Here is a 12522-nt window from a genome sequence, read left to right as displayed (position 1 = left end):
TTTGGTGGAGACAGAGTTGTATAATAGTTGTCCTCCGATGATGAGTCTTCGGACTCCTTGGAGGTGTCACGAATAATAATAGTTCCATGTCTCTCTTGTCAGTTTGCCTGATCTGAACCATTCAGGACTTGCTTAATGTAGATAGTTGAGAAAAAATCCCAGAACTCTACAGGTGTGGTTAAAAATATAAACAGCAAATCGGTATTTGGATATTTGTTGAAATATAGGTGCATCCAAAGCTAAACAATCTGGAAGAATGTCACATTTTTACATTCATGCATATAAAATTAGTTCTGTGAAAGTTGTACACACACACTGTATTCTTGTTAAGCCAACATCAGGATTTTCATTATCGCCTGTATTCTGCCTTATCACTGCTGCCCAAAATTAGACTAAATCATGTATTCCTATGACTTCAAAGTGCAAGCCCATTTGTTTAGCATCCAAATGGACACTTAAGCTGTGTGAAACCTTCTCTGAGTTAGGTCACTTAAAGACAATGGGAAATGAATTAATGAAGAGGTTACAGAAGCAAAAAGAACCATGGGAAGATCAAAATATAGGTAGATAAGTTGAGAAAATCCACCAAAAACAAAAGTGATCAGAGACTTGACGGTGACCAGTTTAGCAGAGAATTTGTTGGTAGGAAACTAGTTGGAAAATATGGTTGGATACTCTGACTTATCCTCACATAATATATTTAAGAAAATTAGCATAGCAGCAGAAATTTTATAGATGCATTTTTAGTACACTATGAATAGTGCACTGAAATTTTGAATACTTGTCCAGGAAAGCCTGTATAGATGAAAGAAAAATGGGACAAAGTAACAGTCATTTAGAGCACTTTTTAGGACTTGAACAGGTGATAAGTCATAAGCAATGATTTCTTTACTGGTCCTAGATATAAATCCTAGAAATGTATGAGCTTTTGGGGGGGGGGGGGGGATCATGTGTTTTCGTTTTCATTCCAGACTTGTATGTGCTCTTTAGCTTAATGATGAATCCACATTTGTCACTTGCTAGGCCATTTTTGAACAAATGACTCGATCCACTTATGCATGTTTCATGGCAGTAAAACACTAGTGACATACTAATTAAAAGGATATCTGCACCTGCAGTTTCAGTCTGCAAAAATTGAATTGCTGAACACTTTTCCTTCAATGCATGTAATCAGCAGATTAGTATATGTGGCTAATAAATTCAAATACTTCACTGAAATAGCAGTAAATTATGTTTACAGTTTCATGTGTATTCAGCTTCAATACTGGAGTCATTTGTTGGGAAGGATGTTGCAAATATGGATTTTTTTTTTTTTAAATCTTGCACCTTACTTACCTTACCTATCCTCTTCGTTCCCTGCGGAGCATAGGGCCTAAACCATTGACTTCCATCTGACTCTATTCAATGCTTCTTTTTTGATCTTTTTCCAGGAACATCCCAGCCGTCTTGCCTCTGTTTCTAGTTCTCTTTTCCTCTTGCCTTGGGAATTCCATTCTAGTGCAATTTTTGCTATTTCTTTATTTGGGTTCCTGATTGTGTGACCTATCCAGTTCCATTTTCTTTTAGTGATTTCATTTCTGATGCTGGTTTGACCTGTTCTCTCCCAAAGTTCTATGTTTGTTATTTTATCTGGCGAGTATATTCCTAGTATCTTCCTCAAGCATTTATTTATGTAGACCTGTATTTTATTTATGTTTTCCTTTGTTAGTGACCATGTCTCAGCTCCATATAGTAAAACTGGTTTAACATTAGTGTTGAAGAGCCTAATTTTGTTTTTTAATTTTATTTCTTTGGACCCCCAAATTTTCTTCATCATACTGAATGCAATCTGTGCTTTCTGGATTCTATTTTGTATGTCCTGTTTGGTTCCTCCTTGTGTGCTGATCACTGATCCCAGGTAGATAAAGTTATCTACCTGTTTCAATGTTTTCCCTAGTATTTCAAAGACTAATTCTTGTTTGGGGTTATGATTTATTTTCAATCCACATTTATTTGCTTCCTGGTTTAAATTATCTATTTTCTTTTGGAAGTGTTGATGCTTTTGTGCCAAAAGGCTTATATCATCTGCAAAATCCAGGTAACTGATTTTATTTGACCATCCCCATTGAATGTCAATTCTTTCTTCAGATGTTTTCCTCATCACCCAATCAATAACAATCAGAAGGTCAGGGAGAGTATCCATCCTTGTCTTACTCCTGTGTTTGTTGCAAATAGTTCTGATAGTTTGCCATTATTTATTATTTGGATTTTGTATTTTTCATGAGTTTTCTTTGTTATATTTATGATTTTCTGAGGAATCCCGTAGTGCTTTATTAACTTCCATATAGTCTTTCTGTCTATGCTATCAAATGCACGTTCAAAGTCGAATCTCAAGTATTGGCTACTCTGCCACTCTGTTGACTGTTCAACAATTATTCTTAATGTTATTATCTGATTAATACAAGATCTGTTTGGCCTGAACCCAGTCTGTTCTTTCCTCAGTTTAGTTTCAATTTCTTGTTTCATTCTTTCTAGCAAAATTCTAGTAAATACTTACAACATTTAGAAGTGAAATCCCTCTCCAATTTTTACAAAGTGTTATATCTCCCTTTTTTGGCAGTTTCACCAGGAGTCCTGTATTCCAGTTTTCTGGCCATTCCTCCTTTTCCCCATATTTGATTGAATAGCAGGTGTAACATTTCAACAGTAGTGTTTATATCTGCTTTAAGTAGTTCAGCCTGTATATTGTCACTCACAGCTGCTTTATTGTTTTTTGTTTTCTTTATTGCCTGAGTTATTTCTAGTTTAGTTATAGTTCCTGTATTTATTTTAAGTATTTCTTCTTCTGGTGTTTCTGGTATTTCTTGTTCTATGTTTTCTATTTCTCCATTTAAAATTTCTTGGAAATGTTCTACCCATCTTTTTTCTATGTCTGCTTCATTTGTGAGTAACTTTCCTTGTTTCTTCAGCCTCTTTACACATTTCCTCCAGGAAAACTCTTCCTGGAAGAAATGTGTCTTTCCTTGCACTTTTTTTTACCTGTCTGTTTTTAAGCCTATATCTTTCATTTACCCTATTTCTTTTGTTTTATTTTGTACTTTGCTGAAGTTTATTCCATAAAGCTTTCCTTTCTTCACATAATTTGATGGTTTCTTCAGAGATCCGTTGTTTGTGATTCCTACTCTGCCTTCCCAGAACTTCTTCAGCAGTACTATTAAATATATTCTTTATTTTTTCCCAGTTCTCTTCATTGTCTATTTCCTTATGTTGTTCTACAAGGTTTCCATATTTATTCCTTAATGTTACTTTATATTTGTCTTTTGTATCCTTGTGTTTCAATTTGGATATATTGTATTTAATTCTTTGGTTCTTGCCTTTAAACATTTTTCTTAATTTCATTTTGATTTTTGCAATCAATAATAATCCATCAAAGAGGGTCTCCAACTTCTGTTTATTAAAATATGGTCTATTTGGTTTTTGGATTTCTTATCCCGTTATATCCAAGTCTGTTTATGGATGTCTTTATGTTAAATGAGGTCCCTCTTATGATCATATCATTGAAAGTGCAAAAGTCTTTTAGGATTTCCCCATTTTCATTACAGTTTCTTAAACCTTCTTTTCTCATTATTCGTTCATATCCCACGTTACTGTCTCCTACTTTTGCATTCATGTCAACTATAATTAAAAGCATATCTTTACTTTTTACTTCAACTTCTTTCTGCAGCATGTCATAGAAGTCTTCTTTCTCTTCTGTTTTTGCATTGTTTGTTAGTCCATATATGTTTATTATAGTCACATTTCTGTATTTAGTTTTAAATCTAGCTTTGATTCTTTCAGAAACTGGTTTCCATTCCATTAGTGCTCTTCTAGCATCTGTTGTTAGCATGAAAGCTACACCTTTGCAATGTGTGTCATCTTCATTTTGGTTTACAAAATATAAAATGTATTTGTTTGTTGTTAGTTGAATTTCTCTGCTACCATTCCATCTTGTCTCATTTAGACTTAGTATTTCTATTTTGTATCTGTCCATTTCTCTGGTTAGTAAGTTAGCTTTTCCACTTTTGTACAAAGTCCTAATATTCCAGCATCCAATTTTGGTTGAAAGTTTTGGGCTAAAGAAGTTTTTTCTTGGAGTTTCTGCCTGTGATCTTGCCCAATGGGGCTTTCACTGGCTTGCTTCATTTTCCTAGTACTTCTCCTTCTTGGTTTTGTGTCAGTTTTCCAACAATGGTTAAGGTTTCTGTAGTAATATGGTTTTTCTATATTATGGTTGCTAGCCATAAGTACAATCCTCCTCCTTTCTCATCCGGGCTTGGGACCGGCAATGGCGGAGTTTTAATCTCGCACATGAGGTTAAAAAATAAACTATAGCATGTGGATGAAAACAATGGGAGGAAGACTGCACCAGAGGACAGACAGTTGGAATGAAAGAGGTAGATCAGGATATTGATTTGATAGGTTTCAAGTTAGTTATGTTAACCAGTAGCTGCACATATTTTTACAGCCCTAGAAAAAAAAATGTAGTGGAATAATGGAACCATTTCAGCGTTATATCATCCTTAAAAATACCTACAGAAAGAAAAAAAAAGCATGAAGTACATACAGTGATTGGAGTGAGTCAAATAGAAATAATCTTTTAACTAAATTGCTGTTTTCTTTATAGTATAACATTTTCAGGAATTCTGTGAACAATGGTCATATATCAAATGTTATGATAAAATACATGTGAAGTTAGCCAGCTGTAATACAGCTGAGAATAGTGTATGATCAGAAAAGATTTTTTTTGAAGCTGAAGAGGCTACGAATATAATCATGCTTGTGAAAGTCAGTCCAAGAAGAGAAATTTGATCTTGTTAGATCTCAGTATTATCAAAATGGTGGGGGGGGGTAAAGGAGTGGGAGGAGATCATGTCTGGAGGTCAGCTCTAACTTAGATTCATGTTATATTGTACCCATCTAGATGCAAGCAGGATGAATGCATGGAAAAGCAGAAGTTGTACTTATAGGTGTGTGTGTGTGTGTGTGTGTGTGTGTGTGTGTGTGTGTTTTTTTTTTTTTTTTTTTTTTTCCCATCCTATCTAAAGGTCTGTCTGCACAATCTGCAAGTTTTCTGCACCTGGACCTTTTTCGGTTTTTTTGTCTGAAGCTGGAACTTTTGAATTTTTACTTGGACTGCCGAGTGTTTTGTAGAACAAGGCTTGGACAGTGATTGAAGATTTTGAATGGAATGTTGTGAAGGCCTTTATTCCAGCAAGAATTGTTATTCGGTCAGAGCACATCTTCCAATCATAAGAGCAAAAACAGTCTGGAGGGACAGTGAAAATTGCAAAGATCATTCCACTTGCCACCATTGTAGTATCGAAGAACGTAAAACTGATCGGGTAGAAAAGTTGCATGAAGTTATGGTTTGAAGAATGTATTCTTCATTTGCAATCATGATGCAAATGAAGAATACATTCTTTGCTTCTAATTTTTTAGGAAATGGCAATGTAAACTAGATTATTAATTATAAAATCTTTAATAACTACCTATATTTCAGCAATGTTACGTTGCCATCTTCAGGGATCACAAAACAATATGTGCACGAAGGCACCCATGCTAAGCAAATGAGGCTGGAGAATGGCAACAGAAATTGGTCTTCGTCCTAAATGGTGCCCCTCCCCCCTAGTGTGCTAAATTGGGTTTTTTGGCCATTGGGCTGATAATCTTAGAATGTATGCTTCCCAAATTTAGGGCAGTCTAATGCACCCAAATTTGTTGAGGTTTGGAAAATTTTTCAGAGTTGAGGCAGATTCAAGGAAGAGGGCCACTTTATTACTTGCTGCAGTGTAATAAAGTGGCCTTCTTCCAATGTATTCTGTGGTAGGTGTCTAAAGCATGGTCAGCAGGTCCTGAGTGGCTGTATTGGTGGAACCAGATGTAGTCTTTGTGTTTGGATATCCTGATATTGTCTGTCCTGCCTGTTTGGCTATAGTGGGACAGTTTGCAACTGCAAGGGACCTAGTATGCTCCAGGTTGGTCTAGGGGAAGTGGCTGGTCTTTGGCATAGTAGATAAGAGATGGCAATTTCTTATGTTGTTTGTAACTAGTTGCGAGGTCATATTTTAGAATTTTTGTTAGTTCTACCTAACTCCTATAGAATATGACCCTGCCAGCACATAAATCAGAACACTCCATAGGCTCCTTAAGAAGGTTACCTCTTGGCCTGAGGAAGTGACAAACTAAAGTCTTAACTCTAGACCCCCCCCCCTAGGATATATGGATTACCAAAAATCAAATCAAAATGTTCCATCACATCTCACTGTGGATGGCATTGATTCCCCATATACAAATTAGCCAAACATTTAGCCGAAGTGCTCACACAACCTGTTGGCAACACACCTTCATTTCCTCCCAATATTTCAGCCCTATTTCAGTTCACCATAAACTCAGGCTATTTCGTTTGGCAAGGGAAAATTCTATAGATGGAGGAGACAGCCATGGGTTCTCCACCCCTCACCAGCTTCTTTATGGAGACCTTTAAAAATGTCTTAAACTCTCCACAATTTCACAACACACAATCAACACCCCAGGATCCAGTTGTTTTCCTATTATACAATGCAGTCTGTACTTTCTAAAATTTCATAACCCTATGTTCAGATTTGTGTATTATCTCAGATTTGCTGAGATATATTATCTCAGATTTGCTAATTAAAAATATTTTACATGGCACTAACAAACTGTCTGTAATAAATAAAAAAAAAAAAAAAAATAGCTTTATGCATGATGGTTTCTTAAGGCATAATTGTCATTTCATTTCTCGAATACCTGATAACATACTGAAATTTTTTTTAGAACTGATAGCAACCTCTATATCCTGAGAGAAAATGAGTTGTTGAATATGGTGAAAACAGAAAATCAAGATGAGAGCCTGTTACCAAGGTATGACATGAGTAATATGAGATGTGATCACTGATGATTCAATACACATATTATGCATGTAAAATAGGATGCAGTATATTGATGTGTGGGATGGTTTGAAAGAATTTGTACCTCTAGGATTGGATTATCATTAAATCGATTTGGTATTGGGTGCTTCGAGTGAATTGCTGAGGGAAAGAATGCATATAGGCAGGTAGGGTGGCTGCACTAAGGCAGAAGATTGGAGTTTTGACAGAGAATGATAGTATGGAAAGATGCCCCAAAGAATGGTTAGATAAGAAAAAGATTGCAGCAATAGGGTAAAGAATTTGGTTGAGTCAACTCTGGCTGCTTACTTGAACCAATCGGGTTTTAAGTTACTTTAATATGTATCAGCTTGGTGGTGGTTGGTTATCATACATTTTGATTAATGCCAGAAGTATCAGGAATAAAGGTGAGGAATTTTGCATTGGTAAATGATATGGGACCAAAATTTATTGAGACCTGGTTAACAAAAGAGATGCTATTCCTTACATGAATGGATTTGTGATGAGTACAATGTCTTCAGGAAGGATAGAATCTAATGATTGCAGACGGAACCAGAATAGAGATCTTGTATGATAGTCAGGGGCATGCTAGCCATATGTGCAATGTGTTCGATGCACACAGTCACCAGGATAGTAAGGTGCCAAAGAGGAGGAAGTTTTTTTTTTTAAAGTGATTTTTTTTATTGGAAGGGGGGGGGGGGCAACTAAAGTTTTGCACACAGGCACCAGATACTACTGGTTATAGGGGCGCCAACTAAAGTTATGCACACAGGCGCCGGACACTACTGGCATGCCCCTGATGATAGTGATGGTGCAATACAAGTAATGGATTTGAAGCTGGTTTGTGTGAGGAAGAGGTTAACAAGACAAAATACATAGCAGCATGCTGATACAGGCTAGCCATCTGAAAATGACTGAACTGCAAAAACCACATAAAACATCTTTTGGATATAAGGACTCATTTTCTGATTTCAACTGGATCTATACAGTGGAGGAGAAGGTGGCAAGAAGATATTATGCAAAATGCGGGAAACAGAATTGATAGTTACTGAGAGATAACTACTCAAAGCAGCATATGATAAGAAGAATTCATTGCACAAATACTTTGTGATAAAAGCATCTGAGAATCTATAAGGTAGAGCTGTTTTGCCACCATCTTGAGAGAGTAATCATGCAATCTTAACTTGTGAAGTGGCTGATCAAATGAGATGCATGGAAAGGCTTGTGTTGGCAGTACACGTTAATGTTTTTCCATGGTATTTATGACAACACATGAATGATAAGAAAATAATTAATATTAACTTATTTGCTGATATTTCACTGGTATTATATCCATTTAAAAACATCCATTGATTTAAAAGTGGGACTAGTTTAAAAAATTGTAACAGACAACACAAGGAACTAAAGTCCTAATTAGGTGCCATCTATGTTGGAAAAGAGAGAAAACAAATATTAATTAGATCTTAAAATGACTGCCTCCCAGATTTTTGATAAATTTATACAACCATACCTGTTGAAGTTTGAAGTATATTTTAAAGCTTCTGTTGACTCCAAAAAACAATGTCTCTGACTTATTAATAACACGTATAAAACCAACAGTAATAACTTTAATGAATTAAAGGTACAAATATTTCATACTGAAAGTAACAGTACATCATCAGTGTAGAACAAACAGTTAAAAGGAGTTGAATACAAAGTACAAAACAGTCGGTGGATTACCAATTAAATTGTTGTCGCGTGCCATTATTTAAAAAAAAAAAAAAAAACTATTTCATTGATGGTTGCATAAGATAAGAATCTCCCAAACTTTTGGGAGAGAGGGAGAGAGAGTCATTTCAATTCAAATTCGGCCGATGTAAAAGGGCTTCACAACTTTCTTTGAAAAGGCGCTCATATTTAAACTTGCATCTATGGAGAAGACAAGCTTTATTCCACTGGATATTATGTTTAGTGTCACTGCTATGTTGTGCTAGACCAGACTTATGAGGTTTCATGTATTCGATATAATACTGATGTTCCTTCATTCTTTTTTTCCACAGAACAGCCTGTTTGTCCAAAGTATGATACATTACATTCACACAGTATCTGGTAAACACCAGCTAATGATAGGGGTGCCAGTTTGTCTTTTGTAGATGGCAACAAGTAAGAAATTTTGTTGATAGGAAAATATGTGGGAATAAGATGATACTTCTTCAAAATTCTGCCAATAGGTTCTAAGATGCCTGGAATATAAGGGATTAGAACTCTGCAGCCTATTGAAGAATCCTGAGGTGTTGGAACATAGGAGTCAATTATCTGCTGAAATTCTATTAACTTTTTTATAGTAAAAAGTTCTTGTTGTAAGCTTAATGGGAAGGAGCACACTTTATGTGCTCTATTAATTAAAGATTTGATAATGCCGATTTTTTGAGAGGTGTGATGAGCAGACTTTTGATGAATGTATCTGCCAGTAATTTTCGATAGACACTTGTTGACAAAGTATCAAAAAATTTTTAATTTTAATTATGCCACAGGTACCTCTAAAGATTAGTCTCTGACTTATGACTTCTAATGGGTCATTATAATGACTATAATGAAGATCTAATTAATACTTTTCTCATTTTCCAACAGATGGTGCCTGATTAGGATTTTAGTTGCTTGTGTTGTCTATTATAATTGTTTTGCATATTGACAAATTGTTTTTGTGCTCTGAAGATCTTGGATGTAATATCAGCAAATAAGTTAATAAATATTGTTTTCTTATCATTCTGTGTTGTCATCAGTACCGTGAAAATAAATTAACAGATCAAATGAGAGCTTGAAATAAAAATTGCAAATCCTTGAGAGGTAAGAGAGAGAGATGCATGTAGAACTATAAAGTACATGATTATAACATGTGGGAAAATCACATGAAAGTTATATCTTTCATGTGATTTTCTTATTTACAATAAATCGTAAATAAGATTTTGAAGCATGAGCTGCATAAAAACATTGCTGTGGATCTGGTATCAAGAGAAAGGGGGATAACCATGTTCAGGAGCATTTGAAAAGCAGGTTAGAAGGGCAACATCTGTAATGAAGACATATTTGCTATGAGAATAGGTTTTGCTTTATAGGAAAATGAGAAAATTCTTGTTGTGTGGCAAGTAAAAGAGACAAACAGATGAATAACCTTAGTGAATGCAGAAAGTAGGAAAGTGTATGTGTTTTGGAAGTAGCTGAGTGCTAAGCATTCACTTCTGGCATACACCCTAGAAACCTCCTAGCTGTCTGAATGCTAAAGTGAAATGAGGTGAAAGCATAGACATTAATGAATTTCAACATGAACATAATTCATGAGTGGAAAGGGCCCATTATATAAGAGTGGAGAAGCTGATTAGGATTTACATCCACAGAAAACAGTTGGTATATAGAGCCATTACATGCATAACTTTTGACCAGCTGTTCTTTCACCTCTTCTGCACTTAAAAGGTTCCATTGTATCACTACCCACAGAAAAAGCCAATTTTTGACTTCTTTCCATTTCAAACACAAAATATTCAATTTCCTTTTTGATTTTTTTCCAGAAAGATAAAAGAATCTTGCCCAAACTGGATACCAAAAAAAGCCCCTCCTAATTCTGATTGCATCTCACTGACTGCACTGAAAATTGATGCTTCAGGATTGACGTCTGTTCTTTGTTGTTCTGTTCCCCTCCTATTTCACTGATATCCTTCCTGCAGCCCAGTAATGGAGAAAAGCCATTAACTCATCTTTTACACTATCTTAAATCTTCTCAGCTAATAAATGATTGCCAGTAGATTCTGTTTCTATCAAAAGAAAGTCTTCTTACCTTTATTTACATTTGAGTAAATACCATGGGGAATCTCAAATAGTTTGCCCTTCATCTCTAAGGCATTTGGTCAGGTTTGGCACAAAGGCCTATTAAGAAAGACCATCATTATATGGTCTGTGTAATTGAGGGACTGATCTTTATTCTCAAACTTTGCATCTAATGCTGCTACTTCACAAAGCTATGTTCTTTCACATATTCTCTTCCATATATATATTTGCAGTTGACTGCAAATCCAGTATGTAGTTTTGTTGATAATAGCACACGCAGTGCACTCTTGTTTCTCATTTGACAAACTATATGCCAAGCAATCACTGAAACCTCCAGAATATCAAACATTTGCTATCATAAATTTGGATCTCCAAACTATTCTTCAATGGGATCCTGAAAAATCTTGTTAATTTCAATCTAGTAAAACTCAATTACATTTCATCTCTTGCAAAAAAAATTCTTCCGGCTTTACTTTTCCAGCCAAATCATCTAGACAGATGATTTCTCTTCTTGAGATCTCGTAACCTCAGAGTATCTCTTGAATAAACATATATTTCAAATTTTGTCCTCTTCAACATATAAAAGTTAGGTTTTTTCCCTTCATTCAAGGCTTACCCTACTTCTGAACAGCTATTAAACTGTATACAAATTAAAAATCTAACTGTTGAATATTGTTCTCATATTTGGGGTGGTGTCTCTAACAGTTCCCTAAAAATATTGACTTTCTACAAATATATCCATAAAGTGGTTAAAGTTTGTACTTTAGAGAACAGCTAAACAAAGGTATCTTAAATAGTAAGTTGCATACTATGCAACTTGCATGCTTTTTTTTTTTGTGTGTGTGCTCAAAATTAACCATTCAGTTATCAAACTGTCAATTGGGTTCTGAAGGATCCAGTGTGCCTTGCCATGTAGTCCAGTTTGTAAGATTGGCTTATAAGTCTGTCTTAAGTGCAGTTAAAAACTTTATTTTCCCTTGCATACAGTAAAATAAAACTATAATTACAGATGGTGTTTGGTAATTGTGGAGTCTTACAAGAAATAAGATCTGGCAAAGGGTATGTTGAAATGACATCAATTGATCCAGAAACATCACAGAATATTGCTGAGGTAAATATTGACATTATTTGTTCTTAAATCTAGTAGTCTAGTCTAGCAATTTGCTCATATCAACACAAATTACATGGTCCTGAATGGTATTTGAGTAGTAAAAATCATGTGCAACTTAAGAGTTGTTTTTGTTAACCAACACCTGCAAGAAAGTGTTTTTGCTTCTCCTTTTGGAAGGATCAAAGTTCAAATTATCTGAGATGTGAAAAACCTTTGAGGGTTCCCCAGAAACTTTTTAATCCTACAAAATAGACATAATATGCTGTCTTGGCCATAATGCAAAACAACCCAAAGCACCTTTTCATCCTTTCACCTATTTAAAATAAAAAAAAAAGTTGGTTTCATTTATTTATTTTTTAATAAACATTTATTATGAAATGCTTAAATACCTTATGAAGATCCCCTGTTATAGTAAGCAGGTCTATGTTGCATTTTTAACTTACTGCTAGTTGGCATGAATAAAGTGTAACAAAAATCAAAATTGCTGTTTTTGAAATCAGTGATTTCTTAATCATAGAAAATCATTGATTTTATATTTTTTAATAGTTAAATTTTAAAAAAAATAGTTGCATTGTATTAATAAATTAATCAAACCTTTTGGCATCAAAATCTACCCAGGAATTGTTGCATCCAGATTATAATTAATTATATGAATAGCAGCTAATGAGTTGGGGAAAAATATTA

At 34.8% G+C, this 12522-nt stretch overlaps 1 protein-coding gene across 1 annotated transcript in view; it reads left to right on the top strand.

Moving 5' to 3' along the window:
- LOC150104813 (cytokine-like nuclear factor N-PAC) overlaps positions 1-12522 on the top strand; it is a 418156-nt gene that overhangs the window by 243918 nt on the left and 161716 nt on the right. The window contains exon 13 of the mRNA XM_090395069.1: positions 11737-11838. Coding sequence (XP_090251195.1) covers positions 11737-11838 — 102 coding nt within the window. The remainder of the gene's footprint in view (positions 1-11736; positions 11839-12522) is intronic.

This window comes from Typopeltis vanoorti, chromosome 7 (assembly GCF_054136105.1).
Source record: "Typopeltis vanoorti isolate ZY-2024b chromosome 7, IOZ_Tvanoo_1.0, whole genome shotgun sequence".
Taxonomy (NCBI): Eukaryota; Metazoa; Arthropoda; class Arachnida; order Uropygi; family Thelyphonidae; genus Typopeltis; species Typopeltis vanoorti.
This window is presented reverse-complemented; position numbering and strand designations above follow the sequence as displayed.